The sequence below is a fragment of the Hylobates moloch genome, unplaced genomic scaffold (genome assembly GCF_009828535.3).
Source record: "Hylobates moloch isolate HMO894 unplaced genomic scaffold, HMol_V3 SCAFFOLD_10, whole genome shotgun sequence".
NCBI lineage: Eukaryota > Metazoa > Chordata > Mammalia > Primates > Hylobatidae > Hylobates > Hylobates moloch.
In genome coordinates, this window is record NW_026652285.1 from 6200762 (window position 1) to 6226993 (window position 26232).

At 38.1% G+C, this 26232-nt stretch overlaps 1 protein-coding gene across 3 annotated transcripts in view; it reads right to left on the reverse strand.

Annotated features, from left to right (window-relative positions):
- Window positions 1–26232, reverse strand: part of USP32 (ubiquitin specific peptidase 32) — a 236296-nt gene that overhangs the window by 99116 nt on the left and 110948 nt on the right. For all 3 annotated transcript variants that reach the window (XM_058445883.1, XM_058445884.1, XM_032162872.2), the window contains 3 exons: window positions 24672–24777; window positions 17808–17926; window positions 11353–11512 (listed from right to left, as the gene is read on the reverse strand). In XM_058445883.1, coding sequence (XP_058301866.1) covers window positions 11353–11512; window positions 17808–17926; window positions 24672–24777 — 385 coding nt within the window. The remainder of the gene's footprint in view (window positions 1–11352; window positions 11513–17807; window positions 17927–24671; window positions 24778–26232) is intronic.

Here is a 26232-nt window from a genome sequence, read left to right on the forward strand (position 1 = left end):
GGTCACAACAGCAGTATACCATATTCCCAACATTCTAAGTAGTTCTCGGTCTGCACTTTGGGCCATCCTAATCAGGTCTCACCTCACCAAAGGCTCCAGCTGCAGACAACAACTCTTTAATGCCAGAAGTCAATCCTCATCAAAAAGGCCAGGCACAATATCCAAATATTTTCATACAGTAACACATTTCTTTAACATTTTTGAAAAACAACCTCCTCTCAGGAGCAATGACCTTCTGAGATCTACTTAAAATGGCTGTAAGCCTTGCATCACTAACAGATAAGAGGATAATGAAGGAGAGGCACACAGATTTACTAGGCAGTTCATGGTCTAAGAATCACCAAAGTCCTTTTTTCCCTATTGACAGAAGGCTTTAACATTGTACACTAAAATGTGGTAAGGGACCATAATAATATACATATTGTTAGTTGAAATAAATGCTAAAACAGATAAGGACAATATAAATTTCTTGAGTTAGCTCTGAAAAGAGAAATAATCAAAATGAATTATAAAGTCCCATCACCAAAATTACAATTTTAACTACTTCAGAATCCAGATTCTACCATTCAAAGAAATCACTCAGTTAGCAAGCTGAATACATTATGATACATTTTGGAGAAATGCCAAAAACTTTATTTATTGGAAAACATTTACAAGACAGAATAGATATATGTTTTCTTCCAAATACTGCTGAATTCTACAAAAGAATATGACTATTAAGGAAAATAACTTAATAATAGTTCCTTTTTTTCTTTTGAAGAGACAGGGTCTCACTCTGTCACCCAGGAATGATCATAGCTCAATGTGGCCTCAACCTCCTGGGCTCAAGTGATCCTCCCACCTCGGCCTCCACAGTAGCTGGGAATATAAGCATGTGCTACCACATCCAGCTAATTTTTAAATTTTTTGTAGAGACGGGGCCTTGCTGTTTCCCAGGCTGGCCTTGAACTCCTGGACTCAAGTGAGCCTCCTACCACAGCCTTCCAAAGTGCTGGGATTACAGGCATGAGCTACTGCACCCAGACAATAAATAAAAATTTTAAAAGCCACATCATATTCTGGAAACATTTAGTAAAAATGTATAATATGCCTGACATTGTACTAAAAACTACAGATATGACTGTGAACAAGACAACTATGTTTAGAGATGAGAATTGAAAACTGATCATTTTCATCCACTTTCATGTGGAAAGTACAATGAAAAAATAGAGAGTTTTCTGGGAGCACATAAGTGGGTAGGCCCTGGAGGTCTCGATGTTTAAAGAGGTACATGAAGGGAATCTAAGGGTTAACTAGGGAAAGGAAAAGGAGTGTGGCAGAAGAAGGAAATTATAAGCAGAGGTAAAACAGGATGTGTAAAAGTCTGAAGGTAAGACAGATAGTAATAGGACAGAAAGACAAAAAAGCAGTTGTGTAAGTTTTAATTCAAAAACAAGAAAAAGGATCACCTATAGAAAGGTTTATACCATGGACCCAAGATAAAAGGCAAAAAACAGAAAAGAATTTTAGTTTCCAATGACCAAAAAAAAAAAAAAGTATAAAGATGACAGTTGAACCTGGAATAGTAGGCATTTCAGTCACAACGTAGACATTTCAAAGAGAAGATTACTTGGAGCTGCTAGACTGCTTGGAGAGGACTATTCATGTACTACAGTATAGGGGATGGCATAGACAGATTTAAAATAGTGAAAGTCTGATCAAAACTAATCAATTAAAACTAATTACATTTTAACTTTATAGTGTGTCTCTCCAAACTCCAACACTGTGTGTTTTATATAACTATGGACAAAATGGAAAAGGAAAGAGTATTATAAGAAAAAACAAAAATGACTAGGGTTTGATCATTCAAAGTAGAATCAGGGGAGGAGAGGGAAGAACTGTACTAACTTATTTCAAACTTTTAATTACATAGAATGTTTATGCTCCCTATACAGGCTTTCTGACTCAACATCATCATCATTGAGATGCTAAGCATCATCACAAACATCATATCTGTCCTCCTGTACCTTCAGTACAAACAGCTTTAAATATTAACTTGTCATTAATCCTGTTGACTGGGCACAGTGGCTCACACCTGTAATCCCAGCACTTTGGGAGTCTGTGGCAGGGGAGAACTGATACCAGCCTGGGCAACATGATGAGATCCCATCTCTACAAATAATTTTTAGAAATTAGCCGGGTGCGGTGAATGCACCTGTGGCCCCAGCTACTCAGGAGGCTGAGGCAGGAGGATCCTTTGAGCCTGAAAGGTCGAGGTGGCATTGAGCCATAATTGTACCACCGCACTCCTGCCTGGGGAGCAAGACTTTGTCTCAAAAAAAAAAGAAAAAAAAAAACTTATCTGTATTTCACAAGTAATTTTACAAATAAAATCTGAACTATTTAAATAGCCAGGCATGCTGGCTCACACCTGTAATCCTAGCACTTTGGGAGGCTGAGGCAGGTAGATCACTTGAGCCCAGGAGTTTAAGGCCAGCCTGGGCAACATGGTAAAACCCCTTCTCCACAAAAAATACAAAACTTAGCCAGGCCTGGTGGCGTGCGCCTGTAGTCCCAGCAAGTTGGGAGGCTGAGGTGGGGGGATCACTTAAGCCTGGGAGGCGGAGGTTGCAATGACCCTAGATAGGGCCACTGCACTCCAGCCTGGGCGACAGAGCCAGAGCCTGTCTCAAATAAAAAAATAATAATAAAAAATAACAATAATAATAATAATAAAATGTTGAAACAGCAAATTATGATAGAAAAGTACAATGGTATTGATTAAAAAATTAGCTAAGATGTATTAAACCATAAACACCTGAACTTTGGGCTAAAGTTCTGATTCCATTTCTTAATTTAAAAAATAGATAAGGTAACAATAGTTTGGAATTTGCACTTCAGAAAAATGAAATTACCATGACAAAATCTAAAATCTTGGGTAAACTAAGTTATTATTTATTTTTTTTTTTTCTTGAGACAGAGTTTCACTCTTGTTACCCAGGCTGGAGTGCAATGGCCCGGTCTTGGCTCACTGCGACCTCCGCTTCCTGGGTTCAAGCGATTCTCCTGCCTCAACCTCCCGAGTAGCTGGGATTACAGGCATCTGCCACCACACCCAGCTAACTTTTGTATTTTTAGTAGAGACGGGGTTTCACCATGTTGCCCAGGCTGGTCTTGAACTCCTGACCTCAGGTAATCCACCCACCTCAGCCTCCCAAAGTGGTGGGATTACAGGCTTGGGCCACCGCGCCTGGCCAAATCAAATAAGTTAATTATTCTAAGTCTGTACTGAATACACATAGCTCCACAGTTTCCTTTGTGATTCACATCAAAGAGAACAAAATATGATTAAACCTGGCAGTGTGTTCAACTTACTGTGACTTCAAATTTTACTTTATAATTGTGTATGAAAAAGTAATTAAAGGCATCTGCATGCTAACATGTTATTTAGAAGTTAAAAATTGTAATTCCTTTTTGTTTCCTAGATACCTTGGCTCATTACACAAATTTAAATAGAGTCGCTGATGCTTTAAAATAAATGTCTACTTATAAATCAGTTAATAATATTCCCTATTTTTATCACAAGTTTCCACATTCCTAACACATTATTAGAACAGTTCAATGTACCAAATATTATTTGAGTAGAAGAGCCTGCAAAGACATCAATAGTGAATTGTTTAGCCAGAATCAGAGTGAGAATTTATAGATAATATAAATCATAGTCATCAAATTGTAAACCTAACCATGTCAGAATTTCTCTAAGAAACTTAGCAGTAATTCTGACTTTGTGATAATGCTTTTCATAGTAAGACTCACTAAGGAAGTAGCTGCTTGCTGGAAGCCAGCAGCGATTCAGTTGTCTGTTGAATAAATTTATTGTTGGTTCTTTGTTTTTGTAAATTATAAAATAAAAGTAAACAAACTGGCAAGAAGAACACTTTCTTTCCACAAATCTGGGCAAGTCAATTTTTATACTGATCTACAGCCCTGTATTTGAAAATTTGCTTGATCCCAAAACAATTATTCTCTGAAGACAGAGGGGTAAAAACCACTGACATTCACAAAGCCAAGTGTTCACGAATATAAAAGGATGCATATTCATTATAAAACACATGCTCTGGCCAGGTGCAGTGGCTCACGCCTGTAATCCCAGCACTTTGGGAGGCCGAGGCAGATGGATCATGAGGTCAGGAGTTCAAGACCAGCCTGACCAATATGGTGAAACCCCATCTCTACTAAAAATACAAAAAATTAGCCAGGCGCGGTGGCAGGCGCCTGTAATCCCAGCTACTCAGGAGGGTGAGGCAGGAGAATCGCTGGAACTCAGAGGGCGGAGGTTGCAGTGAGCCGAGATCGTGCCACTGCACTCCAGCCTGGGCAACAGAGTGAGACACCATCTCAAAAAAAAAAAAAATGCTGTATACCAGGCACAGGGCTGAGTCCTTTTATTAATAATAACAAAAGGCATTACCTAATTTACTCCTTAAAACAGCCTTATAAGGTATATTGTATCATTATCCCTGTTTTACAAAGGAGGAAAAAGAAGTTCAAAGAGGTTAAATCTATTTCCCACAGCAATAGTAAGTGGCAGGGGTAGTCTGTGTGACGCAGAGGTTGAAGAACTACTAAATATTTTATCAGTGTTTCTCAAAATGCAGTTAATGGTCCATCTACATCAAAATCACTCTGGATGTCTGTAAAGTACAGAGTCCTAGGGCCCACTAAATAAAAATCTTTGCCGACAGAGCCAGTAACCTGCACTTTCAATAATTTCTCCAAATAATTCCAATGCTCAATATAGCTGGTAACTACCAATATGCCATAGCAGACTTACAGCTGAGTTTTTAATTTGGGGGTATTTCTCTTACAAGAAATAAGGATAGGACAAAACTCAACTAAGATGCCAGCAAATAAGAATGTTATAAATAACTGAGAAAACAGCATAATATTTCTTCAGGCTTTTACCATACACTACTGATTTATTTCAATGACTACCACAGAAATCAGTGGGCAAATTGTAAGAGCAGTTAAAATCATTACATGTATTTAAAGCAAACTGACTCTTCATGTGCCTAAACTGAATGCTAATCAATGTTCTGTATCTGACATCATTTAGCTAGCCAAAAGTGTTAGAAGGAAGACCTTAGAACTTTGCAACTTTCAACAGTTCTTTAAGTGTGTAAGTATCATAATTCATTTCCCCCTAAAAACATAGTATATACTCTTTTTTTTTTTTTTTTTTTTTAATTGAGACAGGGTCTCGCTCTGTTGCCAGACTGGAGTGCAGTGGTGTAATCTCGGCTCACTGCAACCTCTGCCTCCCAGGTTCAAGCTATTCTCCTGCCTCAGCCTCCTGGGTAGCTGGGAATACAGGCACATGCCACTACATCCGGCTAATTTTTGTACTTTTAGTAGAGATGGGATTTCCCCATGTTGGCCAGGATGGTGTCGATCTCTTGACCTCGTGATCCACCCATCTCGGCCTCCCAAAGTGCTGGGATTACAGGCATGAGCCACCGCACCCAGCTAAACATAGTCTACTTTTATGAGAACATCACCATGGTATGAAGTTGTTAAACCTTATTTAAACATGATGATTTATCTTGGTCCTTCTCCCCTTGGTATGGCTTTAGCCTTACAGTCCTAAGAGGACACATCCCTTCTGCTCACTCTGGAGGCAATCAAATGTTTAAATCAAGACTTAGAATGTACCCTTTAAGAGGCTGAAAAATTTTCAATCCAGTTCAATCCAACAAAATGCATTTCATCCACTAAATTAAGAAAAACTCAGAGGAATACGACCTGAGCCATATTCTCAAGGGGCTTGCAACTTGTGGGGGTAAACAAAGTCATTTCCAACAGACTTAGAGATAGGGCAAAACGCAAATTAATTGCTTTAATTGAAATACAAAGTGTTGCAGAAATGCGAATTGTAAAATAAATAAACTCAAATTAAAGAGAAATGGACAAGCATGACAGAAAAGGCAGCATCTGAATTGGGCTTTGATGACAAAGAATCATCTCAATTGTCAAGGGTTGAAAGATGAGGTACATTCTTAAATGAAGGAAGATTAGGAGTGACGTATAGAGTGTAGCTATAATATAAACGTTCATGGTGTGGTCACGGTATATTGATCAGTGCTCTGTAGTTGAGGCAAAGAATACATGTGAGGAGAAATGAGCACGGGAAATTAAGTCAAGGATGGGAAACTAAGAGACTCTGAAGCCATGCTAAGGAATTTAAACAAAGGTTTCTAAGCAGAGAGTGAAGTAATTAAAAGAAATTTAATGTCAATTTAATGTGAATTAAAAATACATTAAAAAAGTTGTCCTTCATCCTTTCGTATCATTGAGAGGAAGTAAAGTAAGAAAGATAAGAAACTTGTAATGATGGCACCAAGAAAGAAAGATGCAAGAAATATGTCTAAGATGGATAGAATCTAATATGAAGCTTGACAAGGAAAAGTCAAAGGTTAGTCAAGTTAGACACTGGAATTAAAAATACTATCAACCAGGATATAAAACACAGAAGGAAGAACAAGTTTGCCTTTTTTTTTTTTTTTTTTTAAATACCTTTAGGTGGATCGTGGCAGGGAAAGATGAATTTGCTTTAGATATAAGATTTAGGTGCTAGAAAATATAACCAGGAGGCATTTATTAAAATGAATCTGAGGTTTCAAAAATACCTCAAGAGCAGAAAAGTTCATCTAGGTATCACCTGCAAAGATAGGAAGGATAGGTGAAGCATGGAAATGGCTGTGATGAAGCAAAGCATGTACATCATCCAAGAACAAAATAGAGCGAAGGGCTGATCCACTGGAAATAACTTTTATTTTAAAAGTAGGTGGTAAAAAGGGAACAGTAAAACTCGTAAGAAATAATAAGAATATTAGGAAACTACAATGTTTCAAAAACCAAAGGAGAAGAGAGTTTGAAGAAAACTGATCAACAGTGTTAAAATGCTGCAGAGATGTTAGGGGGTACCTGAAACTAAAAAGAAAACAATCATTAGGAATTAGAAGGTCATTATTGTAGGTGAAACAATCAATGTACAGGAATATTTGTTTTAAATAATTCAAGATTTTTTCTTTTTTCTTTTTTTTTTTTTTTTGAGACAGAGGCTCGCCCTGTTGCCCAGGCTGGAGTGCAGTGGCATGATCTTGGCTCACTGCAACCCCCACCTCCCAGGTTCAAGTGATTCTCCTGCCTCTGCCTCCCGAGTAGCTGAGACTACAGGGGTCTGCCACCACGGCTGGCTAATTTTTGAATTTTTTTTTTTTTTAGAAGAGACGAGGTTTCACCATATTGGCCAGGCTGGTCTCAAACTCCTAACCTTGTGATCCGCCCGCCTCGGCCTCCCAAAGTGCTGGGATTACAGGTGTGAGCCACCACGCCCAGCCTAATTCAAGATTTCTTAAGGCAAAAGTATTTTTAACTTTTAGATACTACTAAAAATTAAAAAAAAAAAGATTATTTTCAAATAAGATGGAGCCATTTTTAACATATCGAAAATTATTTGACTGATTAAATAAATTTGTTTTCTCTAATAATACAGTGCTTTCAAAAAGAGAAAATAAGCAGCTTCTGCTTTCAAAGTAATTTTTTAACCAACTGACAAAGACTAGCTCCTTAACCAAATTTTTTAGGTTCCTCTAAGCTCACTTCTACTGTTTCATTCTTGGTTCCCTTCCTGTCATTGGTCTGTCCTAGACCAGTTTTAGATAAGAATCCAGCAATAGTCATTCCCCTCATCTTGGGCTGCTTTAGCAAGAATCCCCTACCTTTGATGTTTCCTCTTTGTAACTTTTCTATCCACTGACCACCTCACCTTAAATAAATCCCCACTTGTCGTTGTTATATTGAGAGCTGAGCTTATCTCTCTCCCCTACTGCAATACCCTTAATTGCAATAGTCTTGAATAATGTCTTCCTCACTGTTTTAACAAATATCAGAATAATTTTTTCTTTAACACAACAAGGCATTTAAGGAAAGCGGTCACACTCTTGTCAATATTAACAGAAAACTAATTTACCATACAATCACAAATAAAAGTGAAAGTTCAACAGAATATCCATAAGAGTGACAACTTAAATATTAAGGTAAGTTAAAGTTTACACAGTGAGTATAAAAAGGTTCCCTCAATATTTTAAGCAAAATATTTTTTTTAAAGGGTTTCCTATTTAAAACAAAGACAAGGGCACTGAAAAGTAGTAGAATCAAGCTTATTGCCCATTCATGCCAGAACTTACCAGTCAGAACTTTTAATAATAACAGAATGAAAATGGGAGAAAGTAGCTGGTGTGTAATCAGTAGTCAAGTTATATGTCATATAAAGTAATGGATACAAATAGTGCTTGACACCCAAATTCCTCTATTCAGTCAACAAATACTTATTTAGGCTTGGCCCAAGGTTGGAAAGATAGAATAATACTGCAGACCCCCTCTGCCAGAAAGGATCCTATGAGTTAGGAGACATGACATGTACAAATAAGCAGAATGCTATAAATAGTTATAATACAAAGATGAATGGGATAAATTAATTCAAGAAGGGTACAAGTAAGGTGTTATCAGACTTCGAGAAATGAGAGATAATTTCTGATAAGAAGGCAAGAAAAGGTTTCATGAAAAAAGTGTATGTGATTTAAGTCTTCATGGATGATTGTTAGGATTTAACACGTAGAAGAAGAAGAGAAGGCATTTTAGTGATAGAAAGAAGCATAAGGAAAAGCAGCCCAGGCACAGTGGCTCACACCTATAATCCCAGCACTTTGAGAGGCCAAGGCAGGTGGATCACCTGAGGTCAGGAGTTCAAGACCAGCCTGGCCAACACAGTGAAGCCCCATCTCTAAAAAAATACAAAAATTAGCTGGCATGGTAGTACATGCCTGTAATCACAGCTACTTGGGAGGCCAAGGCAAGAGAATTGCTTGAATCTAGGAGGCGGAGGCTGCAGTGAGCTGAGATCACACCACTGCACTCCAGCCCGGACAAAAGAGTGAGACTGTGTGTCCAAAAAAAAAAAGGAAAAGCAGAGTGTATTAACAGTTTTCTGTATCCAATGGAAAGAAGAACAGTAGAAATTAACACTTAGGCCTGTGTAGTGAATTGAATACTGTCTCCCAAACATTCGTGATTATCTGGAATCTCAGAACATGGTCTTATTTGGAAATAGGGTCTTTGTGGAGGTAATGAATTAAGGATCTTGAGGTAAAATTATCCTGGGTTTAGCCTGGGCCCTGAATCCAAAGAGGAAAGGACACAGAAACACACAGAGAAGGCCATGTGAAGACAGAGGCAAAGAATGGGAGATGCTGCCACAAACCAAGGAATGCTTGGGGTCACCAAAAAATGGAAGAGGCAAGGAATAATTCTTTTCTAGGGACTGAGGCAGAGCAGGAGGCACCTTTTGAGGGGCCGAGGGGCCTAGGGGTCCCTGCATGCATGGAAATAAAGGATATTCCTGAGTTCCTTCAAGTGAAACTCTAGGTATCTATCTAGTCAGCCCTGAGAAATAAGTAACTTGTTAAGCCAGAAAGTAATAGTAGCCTAAAAGAAGATGTTTGATTTCCCTATAGCAACTAAAGATAATATCTTAATATGTGTCCCTGAGTTGTCATTCAGAAGCACAGACCCCCTCCCTCACCAAGAACTCCCACTGAGCTGATCCAACCTTAGACCACGGGGGAACTAAAGACTCAATGCTCACCATCCTTCTTTGTTCTAAATTTCTTCCCAGGCTGGGTGTGGTGGCTCACGCCAGTAATCCTAGCACTTTGGGAGGCTGAGGCGGGTGGATCACTTGAGGTCAGGAGTTTGAAACCAGCCTGGCCAACATGGTGAAACCCCTTCTCTGCTAAAAATACAAAAAATTTAGCTGTGCGTGGTGGCAGGCGCCTATAATCCCAGCTACTCAGGAGGCTGAGGCAGAAGAATCACTTGAACCTGGGAGGTGGAGGTTGCAGTGAGCCGAGATAACGCCACTGCACTCCAGCCTGGGCAACAGAGCAATACTTCGTCTCAAATTAATGAATTAATTAATTTCTTCCTGAAGGGCTTGGAGGGAGTCACACCCGTGAGCCAGTTAACGTTCTTTTCTGCTGACCTCAAATTTTAAAAAGATGGTTCTCTTCCTTAACCAATTGCAAATCAGAAAATTTTTAAATCTGTCTACCTATCTATGACCTACCTGTAAGCTCCCCCTTCAAGATATTTGACCCTTTTAGGCCAAAACCAATGAGCATCCTCCATGTATTGATTTACGATTTTTGCCTGTAGCTTCTATATTCCTGAAAGCTACCCTTGCCTTTAAAAACCCTTACCCGTGAGCCTTGGGGAGGTTGGGCTTTGAGCATTTATCTGGTCCTCTTTGCTTAATGCCCTATAAATGTCTTCCTTTCTACTGCTACAGAAACTCTGGTGTAGATATGTGATTTTTACTGAGCCAGGTAAGCAGACCCAGTTGCGGTTCTATAACAGGACTTGTTATAGAGGGAACACAGCCCTCTAAACATCTTGATTTCAGCTGCTAAAACTGAGTAAATGTCTCATTTCAGTTTATGAATTGTGGTAATTTGTTATAGCAACCCTAGGAAACTAATATAGCTTTGTTAAGGACAATTCACAGAGGGCTATATTTTCCATGCCTAGCATTTCTTTTCATTACATTTTGAAAAAAAAAAACAAAATACTGACAAAAAAAAATTTCTCAGGCCGGGCATGGTGGCTCACGCCTGTAATCCCAGCACTTTGGGAGGCCAAGGTGGGTGGATCACAAGGTCAGGAGATTGAGACCATCCTGGCTAACATGGTGAAACCCCGACTCTACTAAAAGTACAAAAAAATTAGCCAGGCGTGGTGGTGGGCGCCTGTAGTCCCAGCTACTCGGGAGGCTGAGGCAGGAGAATGGCATGAACCCGGGAGGTGGAGATTGCAGTGAGCCGAGATCACGCCACTGCACTCGAGCCTGGGCAACAGAGGGAGACTTCGTCTCAAAAAAAAAAAAAGTCTTGGCTGGGCGCAGTGACTCACGACTGTAATCCCAGGACTTTGGGAAACTGAGGTGGAAGGATGACTTGAGCCCAAGAGTTCAAGACCAACATAGGCAATATAGACCCCTGCAGTCTCTACAAAAGATAAAATAATTAGCCAGGCATGGTGGTGAGTGCCTGTAGTCCCAGCTGCTTGGGAGGATGAGGTGAGAGGATTGCTTGAGCCCAGGAGGTCGAGATTGCCGTAAGCCATGATGGTGCTACTGCACTCCAGCCTGGGATAGAATTTAAATAAATTTCTCCTTTATAAGCATATTCTCATATTACCAGCCAATTATATATATTAAAAAAGGCAAACAGAAAACAATGAAATGTCATTACTTACAATGTGTGACTCCAGCCAGAGTTTGGTAGAAAGTAGGAGTATCACTATCATCAGTGAGGGTAACATATACACCTCCAGATAGAAGCCATCGAGAGAAAGTAAAAGCATCTTTGTTTAGAAAAAGCCAATTTCTAAACTTTTCATAGTTTACCTTTTCACCCTAAAATTAAAACAAGAAAACATAAGTTTAGTCAAATTTTAAGGTATCTTACTTGGAACCTGCACAACCTGAAATTTGCAATTAGTTGGCAACTACCTTTCTGCTATCTACAAACGAAGGATTATCTAATAACACTGCAGGGTGTATATACATATTTGGAAATCAAACTGTTTTCAAAAATAATTGTGCTTCATAACTTCTACTTGCATAAAATCTGTATGTTAATTACAAATTATTTCATCAAGGGCCAGGTGCGGTGGCTCACGCTTGTAATCCCAGCACTTTGGGAGGCCGAGGCGGGCGGATCACGAGGTCAGGAGATCGAGACCACGGTGAAACCCCGTCTCTACTAAAAATAAAAAAAAAATTAACCGGGCGTGGTGGCAGGCGCCTGTAGTCCCAGCTACTCAGAGAGGCTGAGGCAGGAGAATGGCGTGAATCCGGGAGGTGGAGCTTGCAGTGAGCCGAGATTGCGCCACTGCACTCCAGCCTGGGCGACAGAGCGAGACTCCATCTAAAAAAAAAAAAAAAAGAAAAATTATTTCATCAATTTAGTAAAGCAGTACACTGCCAATAAGCCAGATTTTGTTTGCTAAGTATATCCCAAAACCAGTAAACTGCATTTTTTTTTTGTTGTTTTTTCTTTTTGTTTGTTTGTTTGAGATGGAGTCTCACTTTGTCACCCAGGCTGGAGTGCAGTGGCGCGATCTTGGCTCACTGCAAGCTCCGCCTCCCGGGTTCATGCCATTCTCCTGCCTCAGCCTCCCGAGTAGCTGGGACTACAGGCACCCACCACCACACCCAGCTAATTTTTTGTATTTTTTAGTAGAGATGGGGTTTCACCGTGTTAGCCAGGATGGTCTTGATCTCCTGACCTCGTGATCCGCCCACCTTGGCCTCCCAAAGTGCTGGGATTACAGGCGTGAGCCACTGTGCCCGGCCATCTGCATTTCTTTAAACATTTAATAAATCCAATTTTTCACTTGCCTTATCCCCCTTCTTTAGCACTCTGCCTGAGTTACTATATTTTAATTAAATCTGTATGGAATTAAAATACTCTTTAAATTTCATTTGTGAATTAAAAACAACTATCCAGGTGTCCTCCTAGAGTAGACAATCAGGATCCCAGAAGGCATCACTGAAAACATGTATGTACACAAAGAACAAAAAGAAGCAAGTTGATTTCTGTTTCTTTGCTTTCTTTCCAGGTATTTTTCTTGATATATCTCTGGAGAAAAGTATCCAAGCTAAAAAAGAGCATCATATGGTTATTCAAGCCAATCCCTTTGCTTGTAAGACAAGAGATCCTAGATTTAGTGGGAGCCAGGTATTTCTAAGCAGAAAAAGGGAGAAGCAATTCACAAGGAAATACAATGAAGTTACAACCTGAACTATTTGATCAGGAAGAAAAAGAAAGAAATACAATGAATAATGACAGTCAAGATTGGAGCAGCTCTAATCCTAATAGACATGTTAAAAAATACAAATAATTAGTTACCTAAAAGAAATATGGTAGAAACATATCTACATTGTTTAGTAGCATCCCATTAAGTGAGGCGATACTCTTAGCCTGGTAGTTTCAGAACATTTAACGTGACTGCAATCCAAGCAATCAAGACATTGACAGTCTTGTTTTTCTGAATGGAAGAATATGGTGTGAAAGTGGATCATACAAATTGGGTCATTCTTGTCATAACTAAATCAGAGTCAACAGGCCCGGGGTAGAAAGCGTTCACGATACATTGCTCTTGAAATGTAATTCTCTGTAAGTCCAGCTGCTGAGATGACTTGCTGCAACTAATTTTGCCCACCACCATCGCCCACCAACTGGAGTTTGCCAGCTCCCTAAAGCTTTACTAATACCAATGAACTTTCTCTCAGGACCATATGTAACACTCCCCTTTTTAGAAAACTCCCAACCTTCTCTTTGTTCTTTGGACATACTGAAGATCACCCAGTCTGCATGTATGCTCTATATATTTTTATTTTGACGTTGACAATGACATTCAGACATGTTGCAGGGACATGTGAGTGCACTGCCAACATGTTTAGAGATGAGAGTTCCTACCCATATTCTTTCTGTATCCCACGTTTAGTCTAGAAAGAAGCTTAGTATAAATTCTACAAGCTGATGCACATTTTTACACACATTAACATCTCCGACATTGGGATAAGTCTTAAAATCAATAGCATCCTTTAATTGTAATTTCTTAGTGGTTGTGATATTGTTAAATATATATTTGGTCTTCATCTCTTTTTCTGGCATGCAACTCCTAAAATTCTTGTAATCTCCAAAGTGATAAATGACTCTGCATGCTAATGAATTGACTCTAAGGCTGGGTGGGGGGCTGCTAGATAGCCTCAGGATGGGGGCTGGCCACTGGAAAAAAATAAAATAAAATAATAATTAACCTCTAGGGAGGGAAGGGAGAGGGCTGAAAGTTGAGCTGATTACCAATGGTCAATGATTTAATCAATCATGATCATTAGTGAAGATGTCTAGGGGTCAGTTTTGTGGAACTAATCCCTCAACCTGTGGGATCTGATACTATCTCTAGGTAGACTCTTCTACCACCTTCACACAGAGCTAATACCAAATGTTTACAATGTCCTAAGAACTGCTCTAAATATTTCAAATACTAATTTAATCTTCAAAACACTTTCTACAGAAGACACTATTATTATCCCCATTTTATCATGAGAAAACCAAGACACCAAAAGGTTAAGGAATTTGCCTACTGTTATACAGTGGAAGAAAGAGGACTGAACTCAGGTCGTCCAGGCTCCAAATTAGCCTGTCTAAGTGAAATACAAAGTAATCTCTGAAATTCACTTGCCCATTGGGAATCATTCCACATAACTGGTAGACTAAAAATTATACTGTCAAATCTGATTTGTTATGTTTTTGAGTCATGGATCTCTTCTAAAAAGAGAAGAATAGTATAAAATATAAATTTCCATTTTAAGAGTCAACAACCTAAAATAAGTCAGTGAGAAAAAAAACTTCATACAACACCTAGGTGGATTTCTTTATAACTTCATCTGTCAAGGCTAATAATAAAGCACAAGACAGAAAAAGCTGAGACCCATATCATTTAAATCTAAGCACTAGGTCCTTGTATTTTAGCTAAAGTGCTTCTCTGTGTGTGTGTATGTGTGTGTGTGTGTGTGTGTGTGTGTGTGTGTATAAACATAAAAACAACACAAAGCATTGTTATTGAAGGTCTGAATTAACCTATTCTAACATAAATACTTAGATAGCAAGGTTCTGCATGCAATCATCAGACACACTACTCAGATATTACAGCAGGCAAATAAATCAAATAGTTGAATCAAATACCAATAGCTCATTTACAATGTTGGTTTTATACCAACTAGAGGTATCTAATAATTCAAATAGCCATATACATGAGCTTCACATTTCTTTGATCTTTTCTCCTCTAAAGATCTTATTAAAAACACCACCAACTCAGGCATTAACTACCATAGTCTTATGATGTCTTTATTATAGTAACTTCCTCTTCCCATAATTGAAAATTTAAGCATTCCACTCTTCCTATCACAATTTCTTCTTATGAGTACATTCCATCTAGTATCCTGACACCAGCAATTTTTTAATTCCACAGGACCTACACCAATGACCTGCCTGCAGATCACCAAATTTAATGATCACTTCTCAGTGATCAAAGGTCAACTCACTAGACCCTTCAGGGTATTTGACATAGTTGAGTTCTCCTTCCTTCTTGAAACATTGTCCTCAGTTGGCTTCCAGGACACTATTCTCTTTTATTAATCCTCTTTTCTTTCAGGCCATTTCTTAGTGGTCTGTTTTGAGTCCTGTTCATCTCTCCAAACTCTAAACACTGGATTACAGGACTCATTCTTCCAACCTGTTTTCTATCTAAACTTACTACTAGATGATCTCATCCTCACCTGTAAGCCAACAACAAATCCTTTACTCCTCAACAACAGATTTATATATCAAAAATCACATTTGACAACTCCACTTGAGTGTCTAATAGGATTCTCAAGTGTAATTACAACTTTCTTGATATCCAACCCCCTAACCTGCTTCTCCATTACTCTTAGCCATCTCAGTTAGTGGTAACTCCATTCATTTACTGAATCAGGCTAAATACTAATCATCTTCCCTCTACTCATTCTGTCACATAGTCCATAATCAATACAAGAAAAAATTCTAGGCCAACTCTACCTTTGAAATAAATGCAGAATCTGAAAACTTCTCATTACCTCACTGCTACACCATGTTCTAAATGATTGATTAAATCATTGACCATTGGTAATCATGATCCTCACGCCTGAATTATTCAGATACCTCAATTGGACTCAGTTCAGCCTGCTTCCCACATAAGATCCAAAGTGATCATGTGTGTAAAAAAAAAAAAAACAAAACTCATATTTTGTTACTCCTCTATTCAAAACCTTCCAGTGGTTTCTATCTCACTCAGGGTAAAAGTCAAAGGACTCACACTGCCCTATAGGGCAATATATAATCATTTCCTACCACTCCCCTGTTCACACCACTCCAACTAAATTGGCCTTTTTATTGTTCCTTGGACATACAAGGACACCCCCACCTCAAGGCCTTTGCTATATTCTCTTGATGAAAAGTGGTCCTCCAGATATCTTCACGGTTTTCTTTCTCACTTGCTATAAATTCTTTACTCAAATCTTACTTATCTGATAGACCTAACCATTCTATATAAAATAACAAGATTCAGATTTTCTCTATTACCACCTTCTTCCTTTATTCTACTTTATTTTCCCCTATAGCACTAATTATCAGCTAATACATGTGCCTGCTATTGTGCTTAAATTTTTAGAGTACTGGGTAGCCAACCACACTTAGTTTCCATCTACAAAAATGAGAATGTCTGCATAAACCTTATTAAAATGAAAAAAGACACTTCCTGAAAAAGAAAAAAGAGTATTAATGTTTTGGATATCTATGTCAAAAATCCAGAGTCAGGTTTGCTAGATTATCTTTGTTTCTTATAAGCAAATTTTTATTATGGGGAAAAAAACAAATCATAGCTCAGTTCGTCCTGAAGTAGTAAATTACTATCACAGCAACTTCCAGTCAATATGTCAGAACCAAAAACACAGGAAGCACATCCTTTTGCACCTGACACTTGGAAATGCTGGATAAAACGTAACACCATAACCACCACCAAAAACTGCATGCTAGGCTCAAAAGCAAGAAAGAGATATCACCAGGTGCTATCAACACAGGAGATATTCAAAACCAGTGTTAAGAAACTAATGATAGACAGTCCAAAGATATATCAGAACCAGATACATGCAAATGGCTGAAATACGGACAATCAATGTCTATACAGTCATGAAGGCAGAGCTAACTCCCCAAATAAAACAAAGAACAATGGAGGACTGTCATACTGCTGAAATGGAATTGTGTCAAAAAGCCACCCATAAGAAACTGGGCACCACTGAGTGCTGCATGAAAGAATCAGAACTTCTAAAGGGATTTTTACTCTACAATCACTAAGGACTTTTCACATACTAGCAGACCTCTGAAAAGAAAAGTAAAATAATTCTCTCTGTTAAAGATATACTTTTTCTATTGTTGAATTGTTTCTATTGTTTAAATTTTCTATAAAGACACAATGAAAATATATTATTTTTGAAAACAGAAAAAATGACTTTCCCCACCCTCTGGTAGAGTCGGGGTCTTGCTACATTGTCCAGGCTGGTCTTGAACTCCTGGGCTCAAGAGATCTTCTCACCTGGGTCACCCAAAGTACTTGGATTACAGGTGTGAGCCACCTTGCCTGGCCCAAAGATGGCAATTTTTTAACATAAATATTTCACTATGCAAATCAACTAGGTGAAATAAATGACAAAATAGGCCTTGATGAAACAGGTCACGGATGGCTCAAGGCTAATGATTGAATGATATCCATGATGAAAAGCAAGGACACTACAACATGAGCACCGTTTCAGGTTCCTGCAAGAGTGTGTGTGTGTGTGTGTGTGTGTGTGTGTTGCTGTGTTAGTGTGAGTATATAGAATTGTGTTTCATTATACTCTAAGTATGAATAGTTGCCTTTACAGTAGAATTGAAAATTTTCAGATTCACAAATATAACAGTAATGAGAGTCATGGAATAGCACATAAATGGAAACATCAATAAATATAAAAATGCCAAGAGTAATCTGCACATAAACATCTGTTTGTCATACTTAAAACTTATTACACAACTAAGAGTTAATACTTTGTCAACGAAAAGGCATAAAATGTAAATCTTTAAATATACCTCTGAGAAACACTTCCTGAGTGTATCTGGGACTTTACCATCCACCACATGGAGCATTCTTTCCATTTCTTCCCGTATAACATAGTTCCCAGATTCACTTGAAAAAAGACTAAAAATGTCTAAGAAAAAGAAAGATAGAATAAATTAATCTTAACAAAGATCAAATATACGTTGGAAGTAGGGAGAAAAGACAAAGCTACAATAACTGAGTGATTACTAGGGCCAAGCACTTTATAAATATAGTTTATTCTTTAAAATAATCCAGCAACAAAAATTTAAAACAGCAGTGTAGTATCTTTTCAAACATGCCAAATTTGCAAAAATCTTTAGGTATAACAATACAAAGTGTTAGCAAAGACTAGGAGAAACAGGACCTCTTATACACTGTTAATAGGAGCACAAATTATTGCAACCACTTTCATGAGTAATTTGGCAAAATCTAGTAAAGGTCAAGAGACATTCCAGAAACTCCACTTCCATCTTTGAAAAACTCTGATACCTGCGTACAAAATACAAGATGTTCACTGAAATACTGTTTGTAAGAGCAAAACTTAGAAAAAAAAAGATAAATGTCTATCAACAAGAGAACAGGTAAAATGAGATACACACAATGAAATACTACATAGAAGTTAAAATACGTGTTTCAAGATGGATAAATATCAAAAGATACAATATTCAGAGGAAAAGCAAATGACAAAATCATCTGTATAGTACAGTAGTACTCCCTTATCCATGGTTTTGCTTTCCAAGGTTTCAGTTACCTGTGGTTAACAGAGGTCCAAAAATATTAAATGGAAATTTCCAGAAATGAACAATTCATAAACTTTAAATTGCACACTGTTCTGAGTAATGTGATAAAATCTCTTGCCTCCCTCTTTATCCCACCTGGGACCTGAATGATCCTGTTGTCCAGTGTATCCACATGCTACTCACCTGTTAGTCACTTAGTGGCCATTTTGGTTATCAGACTTACAGATCACAAGAAGCGTGAGTACAGTAAGATATTTTAACACAGAGAGTGACCACATCCACATAACTTTTATTATAGTATATTGTTATAATAGTACTATTTTATTGTTGTTAATATCTTACTGTGCCTAATTTTTAAATTAATCTTTATCATAGATACATATGTATAGGAAGAAACGGTATATATAAGGTTTGGGACTATCTATGGTTTCAGACATCCACTGGGAGGGTCTTGGAACAGATCTGTGCAGATAAGGGGGAACTAATGTGTACCATTTATTTAAAACTTTAAACCTGCAAAGTAGTTGACAATGTGTAAGGACACATAAACATGTTATAAATGTATAAAAACCAGCATGAGAAAAAAATCACCAAATTCATGAAAGTGGTAACCTCTGTAGAGGGAAGAACAGAATGGGATCATGAAGGGATACAAAGAAAACCTCACCTTAGTTTTAATATTTTTAAAAAATCAAATCAGGGACATATGATACAATGTTAAGAAATAGTAAAGCTAGGTGGAGGTATGTATTAGATGTATGTTTGAAATATTGTTGTTATAGGCTGAACTTTATCCCCCTAAAGATATACTGAAGTCCTAACCTTGAAGTACCTGTGTATGTGAGATTATCTGGAAACAAGAGTCTTTGTAGATATAATCAAGTTAAGATGAGGTCATTAGGGTAGGACCCAATATAATATGACTGGTGCCCTTATAAGAAGAAAAGCACAAACAGAAAAATAAAGCCATGTGATAAGAGAGGCAGGGATTAGAATGATATAGCTGCAGGCCAAGGAACCCCAAGGATTGTCAGTCATCCTAGAAGCAAGAGAGAAGAAAGAATTTTCCCCTACAGGTTTCAGAGAAAGCATGGCCCTGCTGACACTTTGATTTTGGACAGAATTCTAGCCTTCAGAACTGTGAGACAGTAAATATCCGTTGTTTTAAGCTACCCAGTTTGTGGTGCTTTGTTATGGCAGCCCTAGAAAACTAATACAATCACATTTTTAAAAATGAAGAAACTTTAAAAATATATGTTTGTGACTTAAAAAATTGTTACCAGTTGTACCTCAGTATCCATAGAGGATTAGTTACAGAACCCCCAAGGACATCAAAATCTGCAGGTGCTCAAGCCTCATATAAAATGGCATGGTATTTTGTACATGAAAACTAAAAAGAAAATCCTAAGCACCCCAACCAACTGAACAGACTCCCTCTCTTGCCCAAGGGGACCCCAGAAAATCCTTAAAAATAGATACTGGTCATGAGGGGATGGGCGGTCAGACACATCGCATTATATCCAATCCCTTTTGCAGTTTAGATGCAACAACTAACCAGCATTAAAAATAAAGATCAGAAGACTGACAGACTCTCTGTGGCAGAAAGATACCAAATTGTAAACAAAACTTAAGGCTATGCCAGGCAAGGCATTAAGTCATGTACCCCTACACTTAAAGAACTGCCAGGTGTGGTGGCTCATATTGGTAATCCCAGCACTTTGGGATGCCAAGACGAGAGAATCACTTGAGGCCAGGAGTTCGAGACCAGCCTGGGCAACATAGCGAGACCCCTATCTCTACAAAAAATTAAAAAATTAGCTGGGCATTGTGGCACGTGCCTCTAGTCCCAGCTACTCAGAAGGCTGAAACAGGAGGATCACTTGAGCCCAGGGGTTCAAGGCTGCAGTGAGCTATCTTGCCACTGTACTGCAGACAGGGAGACAGAATGAAACCCTGTCTCAATCAATCAATCAATAAACTATGTTCTAACTGCTACAATGTTTTTCTTTTTCTTTCTTTTTTTTCTTTTTGAGACAGAGTCTTGCCCTATCGCCCAGGTTGGAGTGCAGTGGCGCAATCTTGGCTCACTGCAACCTCCGCCTCCTGGGTTCAAGTAATTCTCCTGTCTCAGCCTCCCTAGTAGCTGGGATTACAGTCACACGCTACCACGCCCAGCTAATTTTTGTATTTTTAGTAGAGACGGGGTTTCACCATATTAGTCAGGCTGGTCTCAAACTCCTGACCTCAGGTGATCCACCTGCCCCAGCCTCCCAAAGTGCTGGGATTACAGGTGTGAGCCATCACAACCCACCTCAAAATATCATGGCATGAGCCACCGTGCCTGGCCATTTTTCTTTTTCTCTGGCCTTGAGATAAGCAATATTGAAACAGTTGCAGCTCATTCATCACCAAATGCTAACCTACTGACTCCTGTTCCACAAGCCATAACTACAGCTTTGACTGGACAAGAGAGCTATTTCAGTAACTATCAACAAGTTAGTGGTCTCCTGATAAGAAGACCACTGACCATGGACTGGTTCTGACTGGTTTACAGAAGCTGCTCATTTGACTGCCTTGGTGTCCCTGTTTCACCTTTTGACTTATAGGGCCTAACTGTAATGCATTTAAATATTAAGTCTCCACCCCAAAGTAAACATGGGACACATATAACATGTATGTGTTCAGTACGCATGTGTCAGGAACCACTTCATGAATATTCATGGCCCCTCCGATAAGCTGTTGAATATGTACAACTGGCCAACCTCTTCAGCATAAATCTCTGTTCTATTCTCCCTTGCATAGTACCTGTTTGGGGTATCTGCTGGAGGCTATGTTTCTCAGCCTGTCAAAATGGCCACCTTGCAGGCTGTAACCCTTTATAAGAAATAAAGTCTCTTTTCCAAATTTATAGATATCATAATTTTTTTCAGTTGACACATATAACCTATCCACATCCTCCCATATATTTTAAATCATCATTAGCTTATTTATAATACCTAAAACAATGTGAATACTATGTAAATAGTTGTTATAGTGTATTGTTTTTTATTTGTATTGTTTTTATTGCTGTACTGTTACCTTAAGCTCCTGGCCTCAAAAAGATCCCCCTGCCTCAGCCTCCCAAATAACTAGGATTACAGGCATGCACTACCATACCTGTCCCATATTTTTAATTATTGCTGCCTGGGGCCAATTTATATTTCTGCTGGTGAAGAAATGCTAATTTGGAAAAATCAAGATCACAATTACATTCCAATACATAAAACTGGGTTTATGGATACATTCATTATCTTGATTATGGTAATGGTTTACTGGGCATATACATGTGTCAAAACATATACAAATGTATAACTAAGTATGCTGGCTCATGTTTGTAATCCTAGCACTTTGGAAGACAGAGGCAGAAGGATCAGTTGAGGCCAGGAGTTTGAGTCCAGCCTGGGCAACCTAGCAAGACCCTACCTCTACAAAAATAAAATAAAGAAAATAAATTAGCTAGGCATGGTGGCATGCACCTATAGTCCTAGCTACTTGGGAGGCTGAGGTAGGTGGATCACTTGAGCCCAGGAGTTAAGGGCTGCAGTGAGCTATGTGCCACTGTGCCACTATATTCTAGCCTGGGCTACAGAGTGAGGCTATCTCCTCTGTCCCCTATCCCCTCCAAAAACAAAAACAAAAACAAAACCACGTATCAAAATATATACTTCATATATGTGCATATTATTGTATGACAATTATACCTCAATAAAACTTTTCTTAAAAATGATCTCTTTGTCCATTTTGTGCTGCTATAATAAAATACCACAGATCTAGCAACTTATTATAATGAACAGATTTATTTCTTACAATTTGGGAGGCTAAGAAGTCCAAGGTCAAGGCACCTGCATCTGGCAAGTACCTTCCTGCTCTTCCATCATCCCATAGCGGAAAGCAGAAGAGCAAGAGAACACATGCAAGAGGGAGAGAGAAGGAGGCTGAATTCTTCCTTTGTAAGGATGCCACTCCTGTGATAAGAAGCTTACTCCTGAGATAACAGCATTCATTCATTCATGAGTGTGGACCCCTCATGATCTAATCATCTCTTAAAGGTCCCACCTCTCAACACTGTTGCACTGGGAATTAAGTTTCCACACATGAACTCTGGGTAATGTGTTCAAACCATAGCAAGAATTAAAAATAATGGTCTAGATTCAAGAATAGGAGGGGATTCTGAGAAATTTAGAAGCAGTCCCAGGGCAGTATCTTAGTCTGCTGAGGCTGCTGTAACAAAATACCATAAACTGGGTGCTTACAAATAACAAATTTATTTCTCACAGTTCTAGAGGCTGGGAAGTACACCATCAATTTGGTGTCTGGTGAAGGACCACTTCCTAGTTCATAGACAGCCACCTTCTCATTGTATCCTCACACAGGGGAAAATATAAAGGGTCTCTCTGGGGTCTCTTTTATTAGGGCACTTAATCCCACTCATAAGATACTTATGATTAACCCTCATGACCTAATCACCTCCCAAAGTCCCCATCCCCTAATACCATCACCTTGGTGGTTAGGATTTCAATATATGAATTTTGAGGGAGACATAAACATTCAGACCATAGTAGGCAGATTAGAAAAGGAAGAAGGAAGAGAGAAAGACCCAGCATATGGTGGTCAAGAATAAAAGTGTACGAATTTTGGGAACAAAATGTTACATTCTGTGTAATATAAACAGCTTCCATATTTCCCCTGGGAAATCCTCAAAAAACTATGCAATGTTTACGAATGCTTTTGGTAAGGCAGATCTGTCTTTGGGGAGCTCAAAGAAAAGAATGAGGGGACAGAAGACCTTATAAATAATTAAATGAATGAATTTTTTAAAAGTAAATAAATCTATATCCTACGAAATACAGACAGACACTAAGCAACTAAGATTATCTTTCCTTTCACATTTAGCAGGGGAAATGGTGTCCTCTCATTATAGCATTTCCCTGATCAGCAGGATTTAAAGGTAATGAATGAGGTGCCACTCTTTTCTCTGCTTAGATAATTCACCTAATAAAATTAATTTCTGAAGTTAAAAGTAAAACATTAAAAAAATTAAACCTTTTACAAATAATGTATATAAAATGTTATCAAGTAAGTAAACTTTGGTTTCGTTTGTGAAACAAAGAATAGATTACTATGTCTATGTCATCAGAATTTAAAAAAATAAGTTATATTGAGACATAATTCACATCCCATAAAATTCACCCTTTTAAACATTTCAGTGATTTTTAAAGTATATTTATAAGGTTGTGCAACTGTCACTCCTATGTAATTCCAGAACATTTTTGCCAACCCAAAAGGAAATCCTGTATCCATTAGCAGTTGTTCTCCATTTCTCTGTCACCTGATACCTCTGGCAACCACTAATCTACCATTTTCTGCCACTGTAGATTTGCCTAATCTTGAAATTTCATATAAATGGAATCACAATATATGGCCTATTGGGACTGACATCTATCACTAAGCAAAATGTTTCAAGTTCATCCATACTGTACCATGAATCAGCACTTTATTCCTTTTTATACCAGAGTAATTTTCCAGCATATGGATATATCATGTTTTGTTTATTCACTTACCAGCTGGTGGACATTAGGGTTGTTTCCATTTTCTATTATGAACAATGATGCTATGACTATTTCTGTACAAGTTTTTGTGTGTGTGTGTGGTAAACATATGTATTAAATTTTCTTGGGTACATACTTAGGAGTGGAATTGCTGGGACACACGGTAACAATGTTTAACAATTTGGAGCCACCAGGCTGGTTTCCAAACCTGCTGCACTATTTTATACTCCCATCAGCAATGTATGATGCGGGTTACAATTTTTCCACATCTTCCTCAACACTTGTTATTATCAGGCTTTTTACTTTTAGCCACTCTAGTAGGTGTGAAGTAGTATCTCACTGTAGTTTTAATTTGTATTTCTCTAATGACTAATTATGTTGCACATTTTTTCAGGTGTTTATTTACCACTTGTATATCTTCTTTGGGAAAATGTCAATTCAAATCCTCTACCTGTCATCAGAATTTTGAGATAAATTATTCTGTACATAGATGTGGTATTATTTTTGAGATAATAAAAGTACTTACATTTTGCTTTCTCTTCATCTTTGCCTCTTGTAAGGAGGACAAGTCCAACTATTAAATTATTGAAGTGCAGCCCTTTGGATGTTCCACCAAAAGAACAGTAAATCACCTGGAAGAAGATGATAAAGCCAACCTTAGGAGGCATTTCAGTTGTTGAGGAATCTGAGGCAGCTATCACCTTTAACAAATTTTATCTCCACCTCCAGAAAAGGCCCTGGTAAATTTTAGTGAAATGATGTTAAGTTTCTCCCTCTTCTTCCTCTTTTGGACCTTATTATTGCACTCAGTCAAGAACAGACTGTGTCTACTGTAAAATACGTACAGATGGTCTCCAACTTGATTTTTCAACTTTACAATGGTGTGAAAGTGATACACATTCAGTAGAAACCACACAGTATTCAATAAATTACATGAGATATTTAACACTTTATTATAAAATCTGATTTGCATTAGATGATTTTGCCCAACTGAAGGCTAATATAAGTGTTCTGAGCACATATATATAAATATTTATTTTATTTATTTATTTATTTGAGATGGAGTTTTGCTCCTGTTGCCCAGGCTGGAGTGCAATGGCGTCATCTTGGCTCACTGCAACCTCCACCTCTCAGTTCAAGCAATTCTCCTGCCTCAGTCTCCCAAGTAGCTGGGATTACAGGCATGTGCCACCATGCCAGGCTAATTTTGTATTTTTAGTAGAGATGGCATTTCACCATGTCGGCCAGGCTGGTCTCGAACTCCTGGCCTCAAATGATCTGCCCACCTTGGCCTCCCAAAGTGCTGGGATTATAGGCATGAGCCACCGCACCCGGCCTGAGCACATTTAAAACAGTCTAGGCTAAGCTCTGATGTTTGGTAGGTTAGGTGTACGAAATGCCTTTTCAACATACAATATTCCCAACTTACAATGGGTTTATCAGGCTGTAATCCCAGGGTAAGTAGAGGAGTATCTGCATATTACAGACTCACACAACTGAATTATTTATTCTTTCTCTTGGGAGTCCTTATCAAGGTCCAGGAGTACAAAGGTTCTCCAATAGCCACAATAATGTGATAAGAATTTTGTGCAATTACACAACTTCCTTCAAACCTGGGAAAACTTATGCACATTACTTTGATTGGAAAAAAAGATACTCTCTAACTGAATGTTCAGAAATTCAAAGAGACTCCAAAAAATATTTTTTAACACTCTCAGAAATAAGTATTATAGTAATCAGAAATAAAGAAGAAAAACTATGCATAGGAAAGGGACAACAGAAATCACAGTAAATTCATTAATTCAACAGTTCTTTGTTGAGTGCCTACTATCTGCCAGGCAAAATTTTTGTCAATAAAAATGCATGATTAAACAATAATTCGAGAAGTTAAATAGTCAATATGAAAACTGAAAATATATATTATTCACCAAATTATATTTATAAATATATTTAATAACACCTGACAACTGATGTCAAAAACTATCTATCTCTAGTGCCAGTGATAACTCAACCCAGCAAAAACTAGCCAAAGGAAATAGCTACAGAACATTAAAAATATTTTTTAAAAAACCAAACAAACAGAACTA